We start from the raw sequence: 27,246 nt of genomic DNA on the forward strand, positions 1-27,246 counted from the left end.
TTGCTGATTCTGACTGCTTGGACATCAGAATCGTTTTGGATTCTTGATCTGTGGGACTATCCACTGGTACCTGTAGAAAGAATCAGAAGATGAAAAATGTACAGTATGTATCTAGCATAGGCCATCATGACAGATCAACAGGTGGCTCAGAAATGGAAAACAGCTGGCTGGGTCCGTGGGTTACACTCCAGGCACCCGTTTCTCAGTAATACAATAATAAAAATACTCATTACTTACAGCTTTCATATCGCCATTTGCAACTCCTTTATTTATATTGTGTCTTTTCAGATCAGACTTGATTAATGCTGCAAACAGAGAAGCATCAACGGAGTTACCACAGAGTAAGTATTTAAATAGACTTTCTTCTAAGCGGTGCGAGACCTTTTTGAGCTTGTCAAATTTAGCACACTATAGGACCGTAAGATTCTATAACATTCTTGCGGCCCGAAAAAAGAATAGCACCTCTCTAAGGCTTTAGCTTAATTAGCAAGTCATTCATTAGTGAACAAATACCTGATGCTAAGAATGAAGGCACAGAGACAAAAAGTGTGTTTCCCTAAAGGATCCTCTAATCTAGGGAAACACTGACATGCAAACAGTTACAGCATCGTGTAACAACTCCAATAATGCTGGCATGTACAGGGTACAGTGGGAGCACATGGGGGAAAGGCCCATGTCACAGGAGGAAATCAGGAAAGAACTGCCCGAGGGGACACCTTTGAACTGAGACTTGAAAAATGAGTAGGAACTTGTCAAGCAGATAAGAGGAGAGAGGAAGGCGTTCCAGGCAGGCGGAAACCAGTGCATGCCAAGAAACCAGGGCAGGAAGAATACAGTCTATTCTTGGCACTAGGTAGTTTGGGATCACTGGAGCACTGAGTACAGAGGAAGGCGGCAAGAGAGGAGGCTGGGTTGGTTGGATGCAGGCCCTGTGACAGTGCAGACACTGCATCTGAACAGGGGAGGACACGATCAGGCCTGGGCAGCAGGGAGCTCAATCTGGCAGCTGGGTGGACAATGGTCAGCAACAAGGCTAGAGGCGGGAGGGCCAGGCGAGGGGCTTGAGTCCTGCTGAGGGATGGTGAGAACTGAATGAGTGAGAAATGGCAATGTCGGGACAGATTTCAGAGGTATTTTAGAGTCAAACCAGTGAGACTCGGTGGGTTGATAGGATATGAAAAATAGAGTTTGGGGAGGGGGACGTGGGTGACGTGCTTGGGCAACTGAATGGATGGTGGTCCTAGTTACTGAAAATGAAAATGCAAGAGGAAAAGTGTGATGGGAAGATGGTGCGTTCAGTTCTGGGCAGGCCGAGGATAAAATTCCATGGGCTGCACAGGTTCAGAGATAAATACGCGACTGGACACACTGGTCTGAGATCAGGGTCTGGAGGTGCAAACTTGGAAGTTACTAGTGCGTTAAAGTGGTAGACGGCACAAAGAGAGTGTAAACCTAGAAAAGGTGTAAGTTTGTGGGTAGTTAAACAATCTAATCAGTCATAAAGCAAAGTAGAAATGAAAGGTGAAAGTAAAATCAGTCCTAAAAATGAAAACTAATTCTTCTTTAGAAATCCACACTGCCCCTTATAATTCTGTTCCTTTACTGATTCCAACATTTTAGAAATTCAGATGTCTACAGGGAGCTACTTGGATATATAAAAAATGGCCCTTCTGAACACATTTAAGTGATTTTACAGAAACTGGTGATGTTGGATAACAAGCTCATATTTATGAGCAGTTTGATATTTAAACACCACGTTTTAAATTGTAGCAACAAGCAACATCCACTCATCTGCTCTACCCTGCTTACAATCGACCAAATCAAAGCAGCTACTCATTTTTTCATAGGAGGAAACTGTATTTCTTTATCATCAATACTAATCGTAGAATTCAGAAACACTATGAAGTGTTTAGAGATACTTTTTTTCCATGCACATAAATGGGCTAAGGAGCAAATATAATTTGCTTTACAGAGAGCAGTCAATACTGGAAGAGCAAAACACACTGCATTCAAATGGTAATTCCTGTCAAAACAAGACCTGCCAACAATTCTAGGGGAAAAAATTTGTAAAAAGCAAAGGTAGGACCTTCAGCATTTCCCAGCCATCTTTCCTCTGTCTATACAAACTGCATATAAACCCGTCAAGCTCTCTCCAGGAAAATACTTAACATATGAGAGACAGTAATTAGCATTTTCAGATGGTAAAAGCATCAATGTGAAACTACGTTTAAAGATTTTTTTTTACTTCTTAATTACTTTTCTGGATTTCGCTTGTTTGAAATAGCATTTATGCATCTTATAATGTGACAAGAGAATACAAAATCGTTTCCTGTTTGGGTACCACAGTAACAATCTATTTGATAGCTATGTGTGACTTCCCTGAAAATTAAGAACCGACATGGAATTATCGTTGACAGATCAGTAATTAAGGCAGTTGTGTTAAATTACATAATTCCGTTATAAAACATTTAGCTTTGTATATTTTATTTTACTAACTGAAGAGAATAGGGGGAAAACTCTCCCGTGCTAAGATGTTTTTCTGAGGAAAAAGTACATTCAGTCCCTTTGAGAGTAAGGAGCGGATGGCAGTGACTTTAGGTGGTTGTGTATTTCCAAACTAGGTGTTTATCACTGGTAAGAGCTCATGCTGGGGGTTTCAGAAGGAATAACTGGGTACTCAACAAACATAAGAAGAAGTTTTTTTTTTTTTTTTTTTTTTGTCTTTTTGCTATTTCTTTGGGCCGCTCCCGCGGCATATGGAGGTTCCGGCTAGGGGTCGAATTGGAGCTATAGCCACCAGCCTACGCCAGAGCCACAGCAACGCTGGATCCGAGCCGTGTCTGCAACCTACACCACAGCTCACGGCAATACCGGATCGTTAACCCACTGAGCAAGGGCAGGGACTGAACCCTCAACCTCATGGTTCCTAGTCAGATTCGTTAACCACTGCGCCACGATGGGAACTCCAAGAAGTTTTGATTCACATCTTTCTGTTAGAGTCTATCCTTGAATTAAGTTATAAGAAGATCAAAAAAACAGTCCCTCTTCGGGTCTCCACGGCTCTGTCTCGCATGCTGGCAAAGGGATGCAGAAAGAAGTAAGCAAAATGCAATAACGGTAGAGGCCAGTATGGGCCTGGAAGCACTGCTGGATATAAATCGTGCTTCTAACCCATCCTTACACCTGTGTGCCTGGATCAACTAGGGATGAAAGTCCTTTTACATGTTCTTTTTCTGGAGACGGCACTATTCTCTTTCCTGTTCAAGTCTACTCTGATTCTACCTAAGAAGAATAAGTCCACGTGCTATGTCCACAACCACCGTCTGACTTCTTACTCTGGTTACCACATTATAATAATAGCTAACCTGTTCAGGCGTGTCCTAGGCGCCAGACACTATACTAGAGCTTTTTACCAGCCACCTCAGTTAATCCTCAAAGCAACCCTCTAAGGCAGGCTTTTAATACCCTATTATGTAAATGAGAAAAAGGCGACCTGAGAGGTTGAGTAACTTGTCTAAAGTCACACAGCTAGTGAGCAGCAGAATCAGAACTGGGGGCTGCCTACTCCCGTTCTTTACTTACTCTTGTTATAGTGGTTTCATTTTCTACGCATAGTAATTGTATTGAGTTTGAAACCTGAAAAATGAGTTCATAGATTCAGATCCTTGGAGGAAAACTTGATCTCAATTTTTCCCTTGAGCTCTGCCAAGCCATGAACATCAAGTATAAAGAAACTGTGATGTAAGTATTACCTGTTAAAATGATGCCTATAAACATCCAAACACAAAGGAAAATGTTCCCTATCTCGGGACCGTAGTTTGATATGAGCTTTCCTTGTGCCAATGTGAATAAAATTCCAAATATCTAAAATAAAAGGAGAAATAATTTTTAATAAGTTTGCTTTTTAAAAATAATATAGCGTTTTCCCAAGAAATTTTCTTATGTATATTTTACTCATATGATTTGACTTCTAGGTAACATTCATTGAAAGGTGGAATTTTTACTTTTTTTGGGGGGGGTGCCACACCTGAGACAAATGCCAAGTTCCCAAGCTAGGGATCAAACTGGAGCTGCAGCTGAGATCTACACCACAGCCACGGCAACGATGGATCCGAGCCGCCATCTGTGACCTACACCACGGTTTGTGGCAATGCTGGATCATGATCCACTGAGTGAGGCCAGGGATTGAATCCACATCCCCACAGACACTATGTCTGGTTCTGAACCCGCTGAGCCATAACAGGAAGATCAAACGGCAGAATTTTTAAAACCAAAACTATGGCCAAGTTCATTATCCATTAGAGTATTTGGTAAAATAATCACTTCAGATTTAAGAGAAATCAGAGGTTTACCTGGGCAGCTGCATTAAGAAGACCAGATGAAGTACCTTCAGATTCAGGGTAGGTGATTTCAACAGCAAATTCAAAACCCAAGGGGAGGTAACCAGTCATAAAGAAACTAAGAAAATAAGTCCAACATTATGGAAAGAATCATTAGAAGGACAATGACACATACTGATGCAATCGCTCTACTTCTCAAACCTACTCTAATGACCAAATAAATGAATGTTTTTGAGCTTGGTCTGTGAAAGGAAGACATGAGATTATCATCCAGCAAGTGACCTAAGGACATAAGAACTGAGAAGCAGAGTAATGAACTAAAAAGCAAAACAATTTCTGATTTTTTTTTTTCTGAGACTAATTTACTTCTGGTTTTTTAAGTTGTCTTTTTTTTTCTTTTCTGTCTTTTTAGGGCTGCACTTTCGGCATATGGAAGTTCTCAGGCCAGGGGTCGAATCAGAGCTATAGCTGCTGGCCTACACCATCGCCACAGCAATGTGGGATCCGAGCCACGTCTGCAACCTACACCACAGCTCATGGCAACGCCGGATCCGTAACCCACTGAGTGGGATCAGGGATTGAACCCGAGTCCTCATGGATACTAGTGGAGTTCATTACCCCTAAGCCACGATGGGAACTCTGAAGCTGTCTTTCTAGCCAAATGAAGTTAGCTAGATGAAAGAAGGCTTATCCATTTTTCATCTAGAGTGTACCAAAAACTTACTTAAATGGTTTTTTATTTTTTTTAATTTTTTTTTTTTTTTTTGGTCTTTTTGTCTTTGTTGTTGTTGTTGTTGTTGCTATTTCTTGGGCCGCTTCTGCGGCATATGGAGGTTCCCAGGCTAGGGGTCGAATCAGAGCTGTAGCCACCGGCCTACGCCAGAGCCACAGCAACGCGGGATCCGAGCCGCATCTGCAACCTACACCACAGCTCACGGCAACGCCGGATCGTTAACCCACTGAGCAAGGTCAGGAACCGAACCCGCAACCTCATGGTTCCTAGTCGGATTCGTTAACCACTGCACCACAACAGGAACTCCTAAATGGTTTTTTATAGATCCTTTACCTTAACACGCACAGGACAGATCCTTTAAAGTCTAACATGTTAAAGAATTTTTGGAAGAACTTAAAAAATTAAAAATCACAGTAAAAATACTTCAGAATTGTAATGACATGCTGTCACACTCCTAAACACACTTGTCACTTACCCAAGCAACCCTCCAGTGACAAACAGGATGATGATGTGTCCGAGGTTCAGTGTGAAAGTAAATACAACCATTCCAACAAAAGATAAAATGTAAACTGTCAGAGTAGTGTGTCTAAAACAAAAACAAAATCGTTAGCTTTTGTCTGATTTCCTTAGGCACATAAAAATCATGGGGCTAGCTACTGCTCTGTCCACATAGCAATAAATTCTTCACATTTCAAGAGCTGGCCCTTCTTATCTATGGGAATGGTTTCCACCAAAATATGCACTTTAGCCACAGACGACAAAAACGAAATCATCTCCAATGCTCACTCAGGAAGGAATAGTCAAGACGGATAGAATAATTTTTAGGCCACCAAATAGGATAATTTTTTATCCATATTTCAAGATTCAGATCAAATGTCACCCCTTCCAAAATGCCTTTCCTAACCACAGCAGCTTATAGGATTCTCTCTTCCAGACTCCCTAATCATTTTCTATACATAATTGGCACCTAACATCTATTTTAGTCTGTTATATTATTATTTAACTTTTCATAAGTGAGCACTAACGACAGGGAACATGTGTATAGCTTGCCATGATTCCTAGCTAAGAGTGATGCACCCAGCAGGAGCTTGGTGAATGAAAGCCGGGCAACAAAGGAATCATTTCTCTGCCTGTCCAGTTTTCTAACCATATGATGGACCAAAGACTATTAATAAAGTTAATCCCTCATGTATGCTCCCTTCATCTACAAATTTAACGGGTTTCACTCTAAGCTATCATTTCATAATAATGAAGCTGCAGTGAATACTGTCAAATTATGCAAGAGAATTTCAAGATTAGAGGTACTTTGAAAGGGTTTAGATAATGGTATCAGACGTATCTTGGGTTTGAAAAGTGCATAGGTAGGAAACAGTTCATTTTATTTTATTTATTTTATTTCATTCCCTCCATGTATTTCTCCCACGCAGATGGGACGTTTCTGCTTGTTAAGAAATGTAGCTATTCTTTTTTTTTTTTTTTTTTTGAATGTAGCTCTTCTTTTAAGGCCCCATGCAAAAGATGCTGCCTCTGAAATCCCTAAGTCTCCCAGTTGGCATTACTCACGTTTTCTTTCGTATAAGCATCTTTCTGGTTCCATATGGATGTACAATTAATATCATTTTCATATTATATATGACAGTAATCTAGTTAAGTGGCGCTACAGTTTAGGGATATTTCAGCCAAAAACATTTTGCCAAAAAAGTCTTATGCTCAGTAATCATTTTTTGATAGGGAAGAACAACTTTTTCTTTGTTTTTTAAGTTCACCGCATGAGAAAAAAGCAATATAAAGTCTCCGTCAAAAGTCAAATGTTTCTCAGAAAAGGCTCTTTTTAGAATAGAAACAATCCATTCTGCAGTGTATGTATTATTAGAGGGAAGAGAGCGCATAAGGTATCTGAGTTCTCAAGGCTGAAATCAATATGACCAATAAGACAATATACACACTACTGAGACGTTCAGAAGCGAAGGGAACCCAAGAGTGTTGAGAATCCAAGCATTGCTTTTTTTTTTTTTTTTTTTTGCTTTAGGGCTGCACTTGCAGCATATGGAACTTCCCAGCCTAGGGGTCAAATTAGAGTTGCAGCTGCCAGCCACAGCCACAGCCATGCGGGATCCAGGCTGCTTCTGCGACCTACACCACAGCTCATGGCATCGCCAGATCCTTAACTCACTGAGCGAGGCCAGGGTTTGACCCATGCCCTCATGGATCCTAGTCGGGTTTGTTTCCCCTGAGCCACAACAGGAAATGCCCAAGAGTCCAAGTTTTTAGTAACAATAACTAAAGTTATTGTTCTTAAAATAAAAAGCAAAGATTCCCTTAAAACCAAAATACTGGAGTTCTCCTGTGGCCTTGTGGTTAAGGATCTAGTGTTGTCCCTGCAGTGGCTCACGTCGCTGCCATGGCTCGAGTTCACTCCCTGGCCCAGGAACCTCCACATGCTGCAGGTGTGGCCAAAAAAAAAAAAAAAAAAAAAAAAAATCCAAGCCAAAATGCCTTAGGTTGTACACCGTGCGTGTGTCTACTTCCACTTACTTGTATGTTTTGGTATAATCCAGCCATAAGCCACAAAGAATAGAGCCCACCATTCCAGCCAGGACCAGTGTGAGCCCAATCCTTCCAGCATTCACTTCTTCGCCCTTAAAATTTTTGTCAAAAGAAGTTAATCAGATACCTTTAATTCAAACAGGTCCTTCACATTCTCATACCTTCTCAGAGTCAGTGGAAATAAGCAGATCAGATTAAGCACAAACTATTAACAGGAAGACTTCAGTACTTGTGTTAAGGTGAGTGGACTGGGAGCAGGCAAAGTATATATGGAGGCTGTTCTATAATTAAAGCCAGAAGAAAAACCTTGCTAGGGGGCAGAAATCAATAAGCAAGTTTTTCTTGATCCTCCATGGTTAGAACTACAGTGATGCTTGATAGAATTCTGAAGTAATTCACAGATGTCTGAAAAGGAAGTTAAAATCTGATCGCTTTTACTTGGTATAACTGCTTTCTCCGTTCAAAAGCAGAGAGGTCAGAGCTTGATAGTTACTTCTTTGTGTTTGTTTTGGTTTCTTTTAAATATTGTTCTTTGTCTTTTGCCATATAACCAGTCACACTATCTCTTTAAAAAAACTGAAATGAAACCGAGGTATTGTTAAAGCTTTCCTTGTCGTGTTTTATAAATTAGATTAAATGTATTCTCAATTTAAACAAATACAAATCATCATACAGCTTTAATCTTATGATCATGCTAAAGGGAATTAAATTGATAAAGAAAAATTCTTGGCCAGACATGCAACACAATATAGGCAGAAGCTTACCTCATAATATGTCAGTATCATTTGATTTAATAATGTTGAGACTGAATAAAATGCTCCAGTCATGATACCTATAACAGGAAACAGAAAATTTTAAGTGTAGCATTTACTAGTTCATAAAGTGATAGGGGGAATTCAATGACAACTGTGAAAATATAGTCTTCTTAGACAGGTGGCAGAAAAGCAGCAAGACGATTCCCTTTCAGGACGTAGGCTGATCAATGTAACAACTAAACCTACTAGAGATTTTGACTGTAGAATACTGCCACAACATCATTTATTATTATTTCTTTTTTTTCCCCCTGTCTTTTTGGGGCCACACCCATGGCATATGGAGGTTCCCAGGCTAGGGGTTGAATAGGAGCTGTAGCTGCTGGCCTACACCCCAGTGCAAGGCAACTGGATCCTTCACCCACTGAGTGGGGCCAGGGATCGAACCTGTGTCCTCATGGATACTAGTCAAATTTGTTTCCGATGAGCCACGACCAGAATTCCCCATTTATTATTATTTCGATTCAGACACACCAACCAGAAATCACAGGCCATGCATAACACTGTATGCGGCAATCGAGCAATGGACTGCTTACTGTGCACCTACGACATTCATTTTCTCGAGCTAATGGATGTTAAAGCATTAAGACAGAATTCCTGCTCCAGAGATCTCATCCCAGCATCAAAGACTTACAAGGCAATTAGCAAGACAATGTTAATTAAAGAATACATAAGAAGGGAAACATGACGATAGCTGGTTATCAGGAAGCATATGACTAGGTTTGAATCCTGGAGTTTCTTTGCATATATTATATGACTTTATGTCTCCTAATTCAGCTGAAACTTCAGTTTATTATTTTCCTATAATGATTCTAAGCATACTAAATAGAACAGTGGCTAGTTTAACAACTACCCTTACTCATCACCCTCCTGGCCAAACATTAACATTTTGTCATCTTTGCTTCAGAGTTGATTTTTCAGACCTTCCTTAATCCTATTCTTCCTCAGAGGTAACTCTTATCCTGATCCTGGCACTTATCATTTTAGACATTACAATATATGTATACCCATAAACAATGGGGAGAACTATTCCGCACACATGTATTTAAACTTTATATAAATAATGTATCTGTATCCACCTGCAATGTGTTTTATTATTCAATATCACGATTTTGAGATTTATCCATGTCAATACTTTTTATTTTAGCTCAAGTGTTTTCTCTTGTGTATAACTGTTTATTCTGCAAATACACTTCAATTTAATTACCTCTTGTCCTAAGTCAATAGACACTTTTGGGCTTTTTCCAGTTTTTCACTATTGAAAACAATTTTGCAATGAATATTATGTTTTTTTCTTATATGTAAGGGTTTCTCTAAGTATATACCTAGGAGCAGAACTTCTACTTTCTGGATATAGCCAAATTGCTCTTCAAAATGGTTATATTAGTTTATACTACCAGCAGAGTCCCTTGATTCCATATCCTTGCCAAATTTGTCTTCATTAGATTAAAGAAAAAAACCTTTTTTTTTTGCCAATTTGAATGTGTGCGATATCGTATCTTACTCTGCTTTGGATTTGCATTTCCTTGATTACTAGTAAGGTTGAGCATCATATACGAGCAATACACACACACACACACACACATACATGCAAATGCCTTCTGATTTCCCTGGATTGTTCTTTTCTTACTGATTAGGAGTCACTTTTATACTGTAGGTACTAAGCCTTTGTTGGTTATATGCATTGCAGACATTTCCTCATAGTCTATGTCATGACTTTTTTAGAAAATATCATTATTTTAAAGTAATCATATATATCCATCTTTTATTTAGGGTTTATGTAGAGACCTAATTTTACTTTATTTTCCCATATGGATAACAGATTGTCCCCGGACAATTTATTATATAGATTCTCTTCTACAAACATCAGGTTTTCATGTATACATAATGTTCTAATCATCATAGCTGCTTGCAAATATTCTAGTTTTTCTCTTTCCAGGTACTTAGTGGCAGGCCATATGACTTTACATGTGAGCAAAAGTGACATTTCCTGGAGTTCCCGTTGTGGCTCAGTGGTTAACGAATCCGACTAGGAATCATGAGGTTGTGGGTTCGATCCCTGGCCTTGCTCAGTGGGTTAAGGATCCGGCGTGGCCGTGAGCTGTGGTGTAGGTCGCAGACACAGCTCGGATCCCGCATTGCTGTGGCTCTGGCATAGGCCGGTGGCTACAGCTCTGATTAGACCCCTAGCCTGGGAACTTCCATATGCCGCGGAAACGGCCCTAGAAAAGGCAAAAAGACAAAAAAAAGTAACATTTCCTATTTTTCTGCCTCAGTAATTATGGAAGCACATGCTGAGATGTCAGCTGGATCTCTGAGTAACTTGCTGCCAATTCACACTGAACATGTAACATTGGCAAGAAATAAACTTTTGATGTGTTAGGCCACTAAAATTTTTTAGGTGGGGTTTCATTGCTATACATAATACAACCTGGCCTATGCCAACAGATACACAGGGGTAGGTCACTGGGCTCTCTATTCTGTCCCAGTGATCTAATTGTCTATCTCTTACTAACACATGGCATCTTTTTTTCTTTTCTTTTCTTTTTTTTTTTTTGTCTTTTTGCCATTTCTTGGGCCGCTCCCGCGGCATATGGAGGTTCCCAGGCTAGGGGTCTAATCGGAGTTGTAGCCGCCGGCCTACTCCAGAGCCACAGCAACGCAGGATCCGAGCCGCGTCTGCAACCTACACCACAGCTCACGGCAACGCCGGATCCTTAACCCACTGAGCAAGGGCAGGGACCGAACCCGCAACCTCATGGTTCCTCGTCGGATTCGTTAACCACTGCGCCACCACGGGAACTCCACAGTCTTTTATTTATAAAATAGGCATAGCAATCTTTCTATCTCAAAATGTTAGATGAAATAACTAAACAAATTTTAACCTAATCATTTCTGAATAATCGAGTAAGTGCTAAATGATGTGATATAAAAGCCACAGAAGGTCCCCAGAAGTCAGCGTATTCAGACATTGTACCATCTAGGCCCCTGCTCATGCCATTCCCCTCTCCCCTGTTGTCTCCCCAAATCTACCCTGTCCTTCGAGGCCAAGCTCAATCACCATCTTCACCATGATGCTCCCCCTGCCATCCACCCCCTTCCCTTCACCTATCCTGTCCCAATGGTAGAGACTGAATGCCTTTAGCATGGACTTGCCAAACAATTTCTCTCGTGTTGTTACCTTTGGGATAAATAACTTTTAAGCTGTTGTTTATTTTCAGATGTTTATATTAACCGAATTGTAATACTTCAGGGTGGGAATCATATATCACGTTTCTTTCTAACCTAAAAAGCATCTAGGGTACTATTATACATTTAGTTGCATTTAATAATTACTGGTGGGATAAATGAACCAGTGAATGAATCACAGAATGAACAGTGAGGTAAACGTTAAGTTAGCTCTTGTAGGCTTGCCTAATGGAAAAAAGAAGCGCATTTCATAAAAAAGAAACAGTGACACAAGATGCATCACAGAGACGAGAATCAACAGTGTATATGCAGGTGGAATCACATTTCTGTGTGTGTATGTGGAACAGAGTTGATAATATATCTGGCTGAAAGAGAATTTTGTACTGGGAAACACTGTGAGAGATAAATGAAGGAAAGAAGCCTCCTTAAATGACAGGCTAAATGAATTTGCTCTAATAGTGACAGTGAGCCACTGTACTTTCTCTGCTTCCTAGTTATACGTCTTAGGTTTAAGCTAAGCATTGGCGGCAATCCTTATGCAAAATTAAGAAAGGAAACCATGGCATGCTAAAGTATTTAATGATGAGATGATATAACATCTGAGATTTGCTTTAAAGTATTCCAAGAAAAAAGCAGAGAAAATAAAAGCAAGATTGGTGAAATGCTGGTAACTGTTGAATCTACGCAGGAATTCATTAGATTTAATGTTCTACCTTCATGTTTAATAATTTCCGCTAAACATACACACACACAAGTAATCCTGGTAAAGGATAAGTGTTTAGGTCACAGCATAACTTGTTACAACTTGTAAAACAATTATATACTATGGCGTGCACTCCCCCTAAAAAATATAAAGAAGAAAATAGTAGTGAATGACCTCTAAGGGCAAGTAATAGGGGGCACTGGTTAATATAAACAGTGTTACTATAACAAACAAAGAATAAGCTGTCAGAAAGCTCTGATGAGAACCAAATACATTGATGCCTGCAGTCAAAGCCGCAGTGCAGTGTTAGGATGGATTATGTGTCAGCTACGCTGCAGGATCTAAAAGGACGGCATTTTTTTTTTTTTTTTTTTTTTTTTGCCTTTTCTAGGGCCACTCCCGTAGCACATGGAGGTTCCCAGGCTAGGGGTCGAATCGGAGCTGTAGCCACTGGCCTACACCAGAGCCACAGCAACTCGGGATCCGAGCCATGTCTTCGACCTACACCACAGCTCACGGCAACGCCGGATCCTTAACCCACTGAGCGAGGCCAGGGGTCGAACCTGCAACCTCATGGTTCCTAGTCAGATTCGTTAACCACTGCACCACGATGGGAACTCTGGAGGGCATTTTCAGTCAGCATCAAGGTAAGTGACAGTTTGCACGGGGTCAAAGGAACTACTGACGACATTTTCCATATGCTTATGGTGGTCAGACCTATAGTTCATACAGCACCTAAAACCCCCTGGGAGAATTCTCCAAAGAAGATAGCGCTTTTCTCTTTAAGATCTGTAATTTTTTTTTTTCTTTAAAAACATGTAAGAAAATCTATCCTGAAGTTTTTGTTTTTAGTTAAAAATTTAAGTTTATGAATATTCTATCATCATAGAGTTAACAGACCTATTTCATTCTCTCATTAATTAAAGCTCATGACACTAAAGGAAAAGAATCTGCAATTCTCCAACGTGTATAGAGAACATCAAAGAAAAAAAAAAAAACCCACTTACCATAAGTGATCAATAGAAGGACAAAAGGAATGTTTCTAAACAGGTTCCTTATGGATTTCACGTAGGAGTAGTCTTCAGGGGGATTGTCTTGGAGAACAGCTTGAGCCTGACTTGGTGGATACTGAGGTTTTTCTTTGAATGCTGGAAACATATATGAAAAGGTAATTAAATACACGTGTCTTCCTTAGTGAGGAGACTAAATTCAGTTTAAGTTTGAAGAGGTAGTTAAAAGTCTCTTATAGTGAGGCTTGTCATTTTCACTCATTTATAAGAATAGTTTGGTATTATCAACTCAACTCTCTGAACTGACTAAAACTCAGAGATTTGGCCAATTCACATAACTGAGTCACAAAACCATCAATACTAGGTCACAACCTTGCCCAGGGATTATTCTAGTTTTAGTTAGGAAAGATTAATTTTTATTATTGGAAGTATTCAACAACTCTGTTTCTAAATGTGGATCAATCTGTAATCAGAGGTAACATCTGACATGAGCAAGCCAATGTTATTGAAATTTATGGGACTCTCTTAAGTTAGTATCTATTTTTTTCTGAAATTTGATATAAAGTTGATCATCTGATCCAATTACCCTTCTAGAACTGAAAAAGTCCAGGTGCCTTCATGGGACCAGAGCTAGGTTTGCTTGCTGACTCACTTTAACCGCATGTGGAAAATCTAGGGGTAGAGCTGAGAGACATAGAAGTGTGATGTATGGTATCTTGTCTTCTTCTTTTGGCCGTGCTTGAGGGATGCAGAAGTTCCTGGGCCAGGGATCAAACTCGCACCACAGTGATCTGAGCCACAGCAGTGACAACGCCAGATCCTTAACCTGCTGACCCACCAGGGAACTCCAGTTTGATACTCTTACATTCTAGCACTGCCCATTTCTATGGAGTTAGAGATAGATCCCATAGCCTGTCAGCCAGACCTTTAGAGACTGCCCTTTTGCTGGGCAGGGAAAGATCTACTAACTTTCTGCAACAGATGGCTAGGGAGAGATTTCTGTAGGGTTTGGCTAACTAGGAGTCCAGATTTCTTGACAGAAGAGCCGATCTGCTAATAGATGGAAAATGCAGCATTTCACTGAATCTAAGATGGTCTGATGTTGGTACTCAATGATCTTGGCAGCTATCAACAGAAGGTTTCACATAACCACGTCTCAACTGCCACCAATGTTATATGCCATTGATTTTTTTTATTGTGACATGAACATTTAACATGAAATCTACCCTCTTAACAAATTTTTAAGTGAACAATAAGTATCATTAACTATTAACATAATATTATATAGATCTCTAAAACTTATGCATCTTAGATACCATTGATTATTAAAGGCAAATCAGTTTCAGAGACCTCATGGAAAAAATGTACAATTCAGAATCAATGAAATAGGGTAAACTCAAAAACCGAAAAAGAAGGTAAATGGATTCAGAAAGTAATATTTTCTAAGATATTAGAATTTACTCTTTTTCTCTCTTTTTAAATAGTAGCTATTTCTTCCTTCTAACAAAGCCTACTTTGTAGTTTGAAAGTAGGTTAGATCTGATGGCCCTGACGGTCAATTGTAATCATGTAGAAATTTTAAAATACCGATTTTTGAGGTTCAATGAATCAGAACCTCTAGAACAGAACCTGAGAATCAGTATTAGACACAAAACTCAATACCCAGCCAGGTGTGAAAATCACTGCAAAAGAGAGAAATGGTCTTTAAAACGTCCACTGTAATTCTCTAGTTCTCCTGTTTGCTGCTAAAAATTTTAAATTACAGTTCTTTGCTCACCAAAACATTGGTTAATTATGATACAAATAAGCCATCAAACTAAAATAGGCTTCTATTTTTATAGGTCTCTCGACTAAGTCAAGAGGAGACAGACTCATAAATATTTACTTTTCAATATCCTTACATTGGAGGACTGGTAGACATAAAAGGTTTAAGCTGTTGCAATTCCTCCTCTTCCTTTCACCTATCTGCCGCCTGTACAGCTGGGAACGTCTGCTGTCCTTGCCTGAAAGTCTCTCTTCGTTCTAGTTAAGATAGGAGACAGCTCTTTTTATTAATAATATTGGTGAAACAGAAGTTACACAGTTATAAAACAAAGTTTCAGAATGTAAAAACTACGCTTACAAGGGTATTTAGTGAGTCCTAAGTCATTTTTTTTTTTTTTTTTTTGTCTTTTTGCCATTTTCTTGGGCACTCTCGCAGCATATGGAGGTTCCCAAGCTAGGGGTCGAATTGGAGCTGTAGCCACCAGCCTACGCCAGAGCCACAGCCACGCTGGATCCAAGCCGCGTCTGCAACCTACACCACAGCTCACGGCAACGCCGGATCGTTAACCCACTGAGCAAGGGCAGGGACCGAACCCGCAACCTCATGGTTCCTAGTCGGATTCGTTAACCACTGCGCCACGATGGGAACTCCGAGTCCTAAGTCATTTTGATTACTATTAACTATGGTAAATAATCCTAAATGACTCAGATGTGAATTCAAATGGAAAATAAGCCTTGGTAATCTTTAACTCCACTAGAGTTACAAATACAAGTGTTACCGTTTAGTTTTAGGAAGTGAAGTGCTCTTTTGGACAAAACCAAGACTCTATCTACCAGCTACACAGTGTAGTAAACTTGGGCTTAAGTCTATGATAAGAAAGAAGAAGAGGGACAAAACCCCACTGGTCTATGACGCCGTTTATGCCTCATAAGGCTGAAATATGGCTTTTTCTTTCCCCTTTGAAACTAAAAAAAGAAAAAAGCCTTCTATCCTCCTCTCTTCTCCCCACTCCGGCCCCTAAAGTTGTGCCAATAAAATAATTAACTGTTAAAACAGTTATTCTCCACCCTTGGCAATAGGCATGGAAAGTAGCCAAAAAAAGATTTTTGGGGCACTACATTCAAACTTTTCTCTCATGATGAATAAGTAGCAAATCTACTGTGTTTAGTAGCACTTTTTTTTTAAATTAGATTATAATATTATCTTTTGATTTTATTATTTGTGCAGACATTACATGTATTGTTGTAAGACAAGTAGGTTTTTTTTTGTTTTTTTGTTTTGTTTGCTTTTTAGGTTTTCAGGGCCACACTCACAGCATATGGAAGTTTCCAGGCCAGGGGTCCAATGGGAGCTACAGCTGCTGGCCTACGCCACAGCAACACAGGATCCGAGCCACGTCTGCGACCTACACCACAGCTCACCGCAACGCTGGAGGGATCCCAACGTTCTCAGGGATCTTAGTTCGGTTTGTTAACCTCTGAGAAACTAAGGGAACTCTATAAATACAGGTTTGAGTCCTGCCTCTGCCTCATCTCACTGTATGACTCTGAAGAAATCAATTCCCGCTTCTCTGCTATAGCTTCCTCATCCATAAAAAGGAGATATTAATAATGTGTTGAGGATTATATAATATACATAAAAGAATTTTTATACATAAAATTTTTATGCATCAAAGAGCTATTGAGTACTACTCAAAATACATTGTCTTTTGGAGAAATATTTATTTTTAAAAACTAGAGACTTTATCTCAGGGCCTGAAATTCTTATAGACTAAGTACAATGTATTTCTTTTTTTTTCTTTTTACGGCCACACCTGTAGCATGTGGAAGTTCCCAGGCTAAGGGTCGAATCAGAGCTGCAGCTGAGGCTACACTACAGCCACGGCACCACTGGATCCAAGCAATGTGTGTAAATTACGCTGCAGCTTGTGGCAATGCCAGATCCTTAGTCCACTGAGCGAGGCCCAGGATCGAACCCACATCTCAAGGAGACAAGATCAGGTCCTTATCCTGATACGCCACAATGGGAACGCTAGTAAAATGTATTTCTATTAAAAGTTTAGGAGTTCCCGTCGTGGCACAGTGGTTAACGAATCCGACTAGGAACCACGAGGTTGCGGGTTCGATCCCTGACCTTGCTCAGTGGGTTAACGATCCGGCGTTACCATGAGCTGTGGTGTAGGTCGCAGATGTGGCTCGGATCCCACGTTGCTGTGGCTCTGGCGTAGGCCGGTGGCTACAGCTCTGATTAGACCCCTAGCCTGGGAACCCCATATGCCGAGGGAATGGCCCAAGAAATGGCAAAAAGACAAATAAATAAATAAATAAATAAATAAAAGTCTATGATAGCAGATGATATATAAATATCCTGAATATAAGAATCAAAAGTAAAAATATGCATACATATTATATACTCATGTGTTTAAATAACTTAAATATTTTGACTGCTATTACTTTTAATTTCTGTCATCTACTCATTTTAGTGAATCAGGATGGTAAGGCTTTTAATTGATATACTTAAGTGATACAGTTTACTGCTCTGCATGAGAACAACATTCAAACACATCAGCATTACGACTTCTCTAAGAGGAATTTGAATTGAACCAAAAAAATTAGACTAGTAAAAACTAAAATGATATATTTTTATATGCAACATTTTATTAATGGAGTTAGATCACCTAGGCTCAAATTTCATCTTCAGCATTTACTAACTATGACCATGGGTAAGCTAAATCTACTTAAATTCTGTGGCCCAGTTTCTTCATCTATGAAATGGGAATGATAATAACAGTACCACCTTTATGGGGCTGTGAGGATTAAATGAAATATGGAGTTCCCTGGTGCCTCAGCCACCTGGATCTGGTATTGCCACTGCTGTGGCTCAGGTTGCTGCTGTGGTATGGGTTTGATCTCTGGCTTGGGAACTTCCACATGCCATAGATGCAACCCCCCCCTCCAAAAAATGTAGTGTGTTTTTAAACATATTTGGTACATATCAGTCAAATGTTAGAGACCACAATAGTTTTCTCCCAATAAGAATGGGGCACTAGTGTGAAATTCCATGGAAGGTTGGGGTTAATTCCTAGAAAGCTAGCTGGATTACATTTACAGGTAAACTCCATGAGGAAGGTAGCAGGATTACAAGGCATGAACCCTCAAAATAGTATTTTAGGAAGACTGTTGAGTACCAATGGTATATATGTACATTGCTGAAAAGCATCAGCAAAACTAAAATTTATTTTATAACACTGGGTTTGGTTGGGCTTCCAAATTAATTATGGGTAGAATTTTGAAGGAAGTAGGATTGTCTCTTAATAATTAAAGAACTTTAAGAAAGTAAAGATTTTAAAAATACTCCATATTTTCCTCAGTAGCAAATGTTTGGGTATAATAATAAAGGTAAATTTTTAATTTAAATGTCACAATTTTCAGCCTAGACTTTCATATCACAACTGTATATTATTTTGCTTTTATACTATGCTTGTTATCATCAATTAAGATTATAGGTCACCAAGCAAAACTTGGTCCTTTTGTTCCTATTCCATTTCCATTCCATTTTCTTCCCATTCTTTTTTCTCCAATTTCCATTTCCACTATCTACTCATAAGCCATGAGTACATAAGTAAAATAATGTAAATGAATAGCCCTGTCTTATTTTTCAAATAACACAGGGTGATATGCCAATGGCCTCATCTATTAGTGTTTTTTGTCCCACTCCTTTGACAAGTAAAAATCTTAAATTTGTAGCATCTCGTATATGTTTAAAGATACATGTCATATAGTTTCATATCTATAGACATATACAATCTACTTCTCACTTCTTCCAGAGACAAGCAATTGAAGACAATTAAAAAAAGGGAAAACCAGAATTTCTGTGAAGATACATAAGCAATCAAATGAAAGAGGATTTTACATTTTAATAATCCCCATGACTAAAAAGAAAAGTCCATTTATGCAAATTATCCATAAACCACTTTTCTTATTTCATCTAGCCAATCAAAGAGTTACCAAAAAAGTAGATGTATTTCATCTAGCCAATCAAAGAGTTACCAAAAAAGTAGATGTACAAATTTGTTTCTGAAAAATATAGATTTATTTTAAAACTTTGTTAAACTGCCCAAATAGTACATGGATAATTTGTCTTTGATCATAGCCAGCACACAGCAAATGTGCCACTTCCTAATTTAAAAAAATGTTCTTTTGGCTGTGCCTGCAGAAGTTCCTGGGCCAGGGATCAAACCCAAGCCACAGCAGTGATAATGCCAAATCCTTAACTGCCAGGCCACCAGGAAACCCTACAATGCAACTTAATTGTAAAGTTTTAGGATTAAAAGACTGCCTTCAACTGCAAAGTTTCTTTCCTTTTCAAATCAATTTAAGATATACTGAGAGCCCAATAGGATACATACTGTAGTTATGTTAGCAGCTTTATTACTTCAGGAAGCCTCAGCTTTTCTTTTCCCTGAAATTAAACTGTTTCCCATTAAAAGTAAACTTTAAAAAGCAGACCTTCCCAAACCTTCTTCCAAACTGATGATGGCTGCTTGCAGCTGATTTTGACTGACTGCTTCAAGAGACAGGCCCAGACGAGAGGACTCGGGGACGAATGTTGGCAGCAGTGGCTTTGCTGGAGTGGCCTAACAAGCAGATAGTTGCCACAGTTTGAAATTCTGCTGAACAGCTTGCTGCTGCCCAGGGTCATTCACTGGTCAACATTATCAGATCTATTTAATTGTTAAACTGGGGATCCTTGGAAGGATTTATCGTTTAAAGGAAAGCTGTAACCTATCTGCAGCATTTCAAAGCATAAGACCTTGATCCTGGCGAGGTTAGCTTAAAATGCAGAACATGTAGACGGATATGCAAAGAGAAGGCAGGTGGTATGTTTGAAACCAACAGTTATCAGGGAAGAAAAGTTAGTACAGATGAATGAAATGACTAATGAGATGAATTAGTCTTCAAACCCTTTACAATATTAAAACAGAGGTAGTGAACCATAACATGTCCCTAGGGTGGTAGCATTCGTCACCTAAACAAGAAAGTGCACAGCAAGAATGAAACAAGCCAATGGCACTTTAAATATTATCTATACAAATTTTCAGGGTTGGTTACTGTTATTTTCATATGTTTGTCATGCATTTATCTATTTAAGCTTTAGGGAAAATAATTCACTTACCAATTACTGTTAAAATAAATAAAAATGTGGCGACCGCTGCTGTTCCGTAAAACATGGTACTGATATTACAAGCCAGAAGTTCTGTGTTATTCTGTGTGTTGGGCACTAAAACTGGTGGCAGTAAAAAGCCAACTGCCGTTCCAAGCTGTAAAATAAACATTCCTGTTAATTTTCTTCTTATTATAATAGGAAAAAAAAAGTACACACTGGCAATTATTAACAACATAACGATGACAGCTGGTGTGTGTGTGTATAATAAAGCATCATGTTCTAATGTTCTTTACTATTGTACTATTAAAGAAAATCTGCTGACAAATGCCTTCTCTATTCAATAAACATTTACTAAGACCCAACTAACCAAATGAGGCTGCTATAAGGTTGTATAAGATACAGTCCTTACCCTTTGGATACTTACAATCAAAAAGTGGAATAAGAACATTTAAAAAAAAAAGGCTGAGAAAAGACAACCAGACAACCAACAGAATGGGAGAAAATATTTGATAAGGGTCGACTATCCAGAATATATAGAGAACCCTTACAACTCAACAACAAAAAGACAAAGATTCCAGTTCAAAAATGGGCAAAAGACATGAACAGCCATTTCTCCATAGAAGATAAGCAAATGTCCAATAAGCACAGGAAAAAATGCTCAGTGTCATAAGTTACTGAGGAAATGCAAATCAAAAACCACAATGAGGGAATTCGTGCTGCGGTGCCAATGGGATTGGAGGTATCTCTGCAACACCAGGGTGCAGGTTTGATCCTTAGCCCAGCACAGTGGGTTGGGGGATTCCAAGTTGCTGCAGCTGCAGTGCAGGTCGCAACTAAGATCCCTGGCCTGGGAACTTCCATGTGCTGCCGGGTGGCCAAAAAAGAAAAAAAATCATGAAGAGATACCATTTCATATCCACCAGAATGGCTATAAAGAAAAAAAAAAGTCATGACATGGAGAAAGTGAAACCCTTTGCACGACTAGTAGCAGTGTAAAAGAGTGCAGTCACCATGGAAAACAATCTGGCAGTTCCTTTAAAAGTTAAGCAGAGGAGTTCCCGTCGTGGCGCAGTGGTTAACGAATCCGACTAGGAACCATGAGGTTGCGGGTTCGGTCCCTGCCCTTGCTCAGTGGGTTAACGATCCGGCATTGCCATGAGCTGTGGTGTAGGTTGCAGACACGGCTCGGATCCCGCGTTGCTGTGGCTCTGGCGTAGGCCGGTGGCTACAGCTCCGATTGGACCCCTAGCCTGGGAACCTCCATATGCCACGGGAGCGGCCCAAGAAATAGCAACAACAACAACAACAACAACAACAAAAAGACAAAAAATAAAAAAAAAAGTTAAGCAGAGTGGAGTTTCCTTTGTGGCTCAGTGGTTAACGAACCCGACTAGGATCCATGAGGTTTCGGGTTCAATCCCTGGCCTTGCTCAGTGGGTTTAGGATCTGGTATTGCCGTGAGCAGTGGTGTAGGCTGCAGACATGGCTCGGATCTGGCATTGCTGTGGCTGTGGCTCCGATTCAACCTCAGCCTGAGAACTTCCATATGCCATGAGTGCGGCCCTAAAAAGCAAAAAAGCAAAAAGAAAGTTAAGCAGAGAATTACCAAACGACCTAGGTATATACCCCCCAAAGTGAAAACAGGCATTGAGTAGTGTACAATGTTCGCAGCAGCCCTAAGTGTGGTAAGTGCAGTACTGTGAGGGAGAGGCAGAGGGCGCCAACACTGGGACGACTGCCTAATGGATCATCCAATCGAGATTTCCACTCAGAGTGAAAGGGACTCCATGAGCAGTTGTGCTGGACAACAGGTATGCACCTGGACTATCCCAGGCCAACTGGAACATGTGGTTACCCCAGCTAAGAACGTACTTTGAAGGAGCACTTGCTATGGGCTGAGGTTCCGGAAAAATTTCTAAAGGAGCAAAGATCTCAATAAGAAATTGGAGTTAGGAGTTCCCGTCGTGGCACAGTGGAAAAGAATCCAACTAGGAACCATGAGGATGCAGGTTTGACCCCTGGCCTCGCTCAGTGGGTTAAGGATCCGGCGCTGCCGTGAGCTGTGGTGTAGGTTGCAGACGCGGCTCGGATCTGGCATTGCTGTGGCTGTGGGGTAGGCCGGCAGCTCCAGCTCCAATTCGACCCCTAGCCTGGGAACCTCCATATGCCGTAGGTGTGACCCTAAAAAAACAAAACAAAAAAAAACCAAAAACAAAAAAAAAGAAATTGGAGTTAGCCAAGTGAAACAGAGATGTTCTCAGACAAGGGGAACATGGCGTGCAAAGGAGAGAGCATGCCCTCGTGAGAAACGGTGAGAAGTGCACAGTTCCCCTGGGGCAGAGCAAAGTCTGTTTATGAGGAATATGGGGGCTTTGCAGAGAGGCGAAGCTGGGGAACTGGCAGGAGGCAGAACTGCAGGATCTCCCATCGTCAAGTTAGAGAGTTCGAGTTTATCCTAAGGGCAGTAGAAGGCACTGCAAGGGGCAAAGGAGTGCCCAGGACAGATATGCACAGTAGTAAGACCACCAGGATGAATGTGGAGAATAGAGGGAGGAGAGCAAGAGCCACAGACAGGAAAATGGCTAGCAAGCTCTAGGCGAGAGCTGCGGATGGCCAAGGCTAAGATGGTGGCAGGAGAAATGAAGAGCAATGACCTCTTCATGACCCGTGGGCTCATAATGGGATAGATATGAACTGGAAATATCCAGCTAACCAGTAGTTATGAGACTGAAGCTTATTCAAGTTTTTCGATAAATTTTTATGGAGAAGCTACAACATGCTGCGTGGGCCCTGTGATAAATGCTGGTGATACAGTTCTATGCATTCAGGCCATGTACCTATTTCATGAAAATTAGAATCTAAGGGTGGGGGATGGGAGATGAATAATAATGATTAACATGTAAGCATAAATAGCCATCGTTGTGGCTCAGCAGGTTAAGAACCCAACTGGTTTCCATGAAGTTGTGGGTTTGATCCCGGGGACAGGGCCAATGGGTTAAGGATCCAGCACTGCTGCAAGCTGCAGTGTGAGTCATGGATGCAGCTTGGATCTGGTGTTGCTATGGCTGTGGCACAGGCCGTGGCCTACAGCTATATGATTCAGCCCCTAGCCTGGAACTTTCATATGCCATGGGTGTTGCCCTAAAAAGAAAAAAATATATATATAAGCATAAATATATCAGACATAGAGAAGCAGAGTATGAGGATGTAGTAAGAAAGTGACCAGGCAATTTTAAATGGGATCCTCAAGAAATGCCACTGGGAGGAGTTGCCGTCTTGGCTCAGTGGTAACAAACCTGACTAGTATTCATGAGGACGCAGGTTTGATCCCTGGCCTCTCTCTGTGGGTCAAGGATCTGGTGTTGCTGGGAGCTGTCACGTAGGTCAGAGGCAGCTTGATCTCGTGTTGCTGTGGCTGCGGCATAGGCGGGCAGCTGCAGCTCCAATTCGACCCCTAGCCTGGGAACTTCCATATGCTGTGGGTGTGGCCCTAAAAAGACAAAAGAAAAAAAAAAAGAAAAAAAGAAAAAGAAATGCCACTGAATGATATCTAAAATGAATTTAAACAGAGCTGATATAGGATATAATGTGATCCTAGCAAGAACATTCTAGACATTCCAGACCGATAGAATGTTTCTGCAAAGGCCCTTTTGCAAAATGCAAGTTTACTGTTGTTTAAGGAACCAGATATATTAGTAAGGTTTTATAAAGAATTTAGATTTTAAGTACTACGGGAAATCACTGGCAAGTTAAAGTAAAGCAATGGCATAATCTGATAATTTTTTTTTCTTCTGTATAAACTCATTTTATAAGTTTTTAAAAATTTTTTTAAACTTTAATTAAGGTATAGTTGATTTACAATGTTCCTTCAATTTCTGCTGTATAGCAAAGTGACCCAGTCATATATATAAAAATTCTTTTTTTCCCTCATACTATCCTACATCATGTTCTAACCCAAAAGAGTGGACATGGGGCCCTGTGCTGTACAGCAGGACCCCATTGCTTATCCATTCTAAATGTAATAGTTTGCCTCTACCAACCCCAAACTCCTGGTCCATCCTACTCCCTCCCATCTATGTTTAAAAGGTTCTCTCAAGTTAGAGACTTGGCAGTGTAGATGGGTAGTTAAAAGATAGGGTTCAGGAATCAGACTTGAGAGTAAATGCTGCCACTAATTAGCTGTGTGACCTATAGAAAATAAATTCATCCCTTCAAGTATCAGTTTCTGTATATATAAAATGAGGAAATGAATACTCCCTACCTTCCATAATTAAATGAAATGAAACAATGTGTGTGAAGTTCTTAGCATGGTACCAGGTCGGCAGTGAATGCTCAATAATGCTGAATGTTACCATGACCACTCCATAATCTAGGGTGAAGATGCCTATTTGGGGGTCATGAGCAAGTGCACAGCTACCAGAGCCAAGGAAGAATGAGAACACTTAGGGAGAATGCAGAAGGAAGACCCAGAGGTGTCTAAGTGTTAAGGGGAAATCTGCCTATGAAAAATCATTTCCATTTATTATTCATGAAATAGATAATCCATAGATTTGGCCTTGATAGTATTTCCATTATGCTCAATCATTTTGAATATAGGAGTTCCTGTCGTGCCGCAGCAGAAACAAATCCGACTAGGAACCATGAGGTGGTGGGTTCGATCCCTGGGCTTCGCTCAGTGGGTTAAGGATCGAGCGTTACCGTGAGCTGTGGCGTAGGTCATGGACTTGGCTCGGACCTGGTGTTGCTGTTGCTGTGGCCGTGGCGTAGCTCGGCAGCAACAGCTCCAATTAGACCCCTAGCCTGGGAACCTCCATATGCCGCATGTGCGGCCCTCAAAAGACAAAAAAAAAAAAATAATCCTGGAATATAATATACATATACATACATTCTACGTACTAGTGCTACTAGAACACTAAGGGAATTTGAACCTATAGTGTTGGCAAAGTCTAGGAAACACTTTAATGAAGACTTGGCAAAATAAGCCATACTTTTACAACAGATTCCATCATCTGTGATTTGTCTTGCATTTTCTTACAGTTAAAAATTGGTAATTGGATTCTGAAATGCTGTGAGGTCCTTATCACTAGAACATTTATTTAGCAATCATTTATGAGTGTCTGTTATGTACCAGGCACTCTAACTGCTAATATATACAATTAAATAGGAGCTGTTCACACTGACCATCAAAATAAGAACAAACTTTCCAGAATCCAACACCTTCCTTTTGCAAAGAATACATTAGTGACAAAAATAATACCTGCTTTAGTCTCATTCATTATTGCACTGACAAGTGTTCTATTATGTTAGGCATACATGGGCCAAGACCGTTAATTATTTTGGAGGTAATTCTCAAAGATAAGGTAGTCATTTTAAACTGGTTTTAAAAGTTCTGCCTTTACAAAAAAATCAACCCCCCTCTTTCGTCCAAGACTGTTTCCTATTTTATGGCTAATCATCTCTTCTCCATTTGTAGAGGGCCTCCTAAGAGTTCATGCCTAAGTCTAGCTCACATGGCCTATGACTTTTTATCTGGTCCTTAAGGATCCGTTTTCATCTATCACCCTAGACCTTACCTGATTACCTAGCACGGCGGTGGCACAAGCTGTGGACACCTCCTTGGGTCCAAACCACACAGAGGCGATGTGGGAGGGCAAGCCGAGGATGAACACCTGGGCCACGGAGCACAGGCACTGGCCCATCATGGTGACCCAGAAGAGATGCTGCTGCACGCTGCCGCACTTGATCCAGGCGCCCAGGGCGTTGAGGCCGGCGCCCAGCAGGGCGGTGAGCCGCAGGCCTCTGGTATCCAGCAGCCAGGTGGCGGGGAAGATGAGGGGCACGTAGGCCAGCATGTACACCATGGACAGCCAGTCGATGTGCAGCGAAGGGACGTTGTAGAAGCCCTCGAAGACATTGCTGATGATGCTGTATTGGATCCACTGAAAGGCATTCACCAGCGAGTACAGACTGAAAACCAGAAGTATCACAAAGCGCCGCGGGGAGAGCGCCGTCCGGGGCACCAGGGTGTTCTCGGCCCCCGGGTTCTCTTCGCTGGGGCCCTTGGGCAGCAGCCAGGCCTGGGTCTCTTCCTCAGGGGCCAGTGGAGTCTTCGGCCTGTCCAGGGCTCTCGAGACGGCTTTGGGGCTGTCCCGAGACACTCCATTCAGGGCCAGGCAGCCAGTTTTGGGCTCGTTCTGCGTCTCCGCGCTCATTTCTCCCGCGGGCGCGTCGCCCGGGACGGGGAGGTATCCATTCGAGGGCGGATGCCCGTTCGCCACCGCTGCCTCCTCTTCATCGTCCGGCCGCGCCATGTCCCTGGTGCCCCCTCTCTCCTCCCAGCCCAGCACCCCCGGCCCAAGACCCGAGGTCCTCCCTGCACCCCAACTCCTACCCCTCAGCCCACCGCTCCTGCGACCCTTTCTCCCGGCGAGTGAGCCCGGGTGTGAGCACAGAGTCGCAATCCGCACTGCTTGAGTCCGCAGGAGTCGTCGTCCCCACGCGCAGTACAGCGGGCATCCACCCGGCACCAGGCGGGGCCTGGAGAGCTTAGCGTCACTGCGCGGTGACGGCCGGCCCGCCAATCAGCGGGCGCCGTCACCCGTGGGAGCCAATCCGGGAGCTTCTGGAGGGGCGGGGCGGGAGCCAGTTTGCCGGGAGGCGGAGGAGGAAGGCCACGCAGGAGGTCGAGGTTGGGCGTTCTCCTGAAAAGATGACCTGGGCAAAAGTCCTCCGACTGGGGCCGGGCGGGCAGGAGGCAGCCCTTAGATTGGGCAACTCGGGACTGGAAACGAGGGGGTGGGAGAAACCGTGGGGAGACAAAGAAGCAGACGCCTGCCTCTCCACCTGGAGGGGCTCCGGTAGGGCCAGGTCGAACAATAGCAGAGGGTAAATTTGGCCTGTTGACCCAGTACAGCTGCCTATCAACATTGTACCCTGCCTTTGGAGCAGACAGGACGTCGTTTCAAAAACTCGTGCCATCTC

General features: G+C 41.4%; 1 protein-coding gene across 1 annotated transcript; it reads right to left on the reverse strand.

The window, feature by feature from the left end:
* FLVCR1 (feline leukemia virus subgroup C cellular receptor 1) lies at nucleotides 1-26,576 on the reverse strand (the record flags this gene model as incomplete). Its single annotated transcript, NM_001142846.1, is given in 10 exon segments — nucleotides 1-70; nucleotides 238-305; nucleotides 3,753-3,864; nucleotides 4,353-4,458; nucleotides 5,549-5,659; nucleotides 7,609-7,712; nucleotides 8,385-8,452; nucleotides 13,332-13,472; nucleotides 20,275-20,419; nucleotides 25,839-26,576. Coding segments are annotated over 10 exon segments (1,663 nt in total), but the record flags the coding sequence as incomplete, so codon positions are not given.

Source organism: Sus scrofa, chromosome 9 (genome assembly GCF_000003025.6).
Source record: "Sus scrofa isolate TJ Tabasco breed Duroc chromosome 9, Sscrofa11.1, whole genome shotgun sequence".
NCBI lineage: Eukaryota > Metazoa > Chordata > Mammalia > Artiodactyla > Suidae > Sus > Sus scrofa.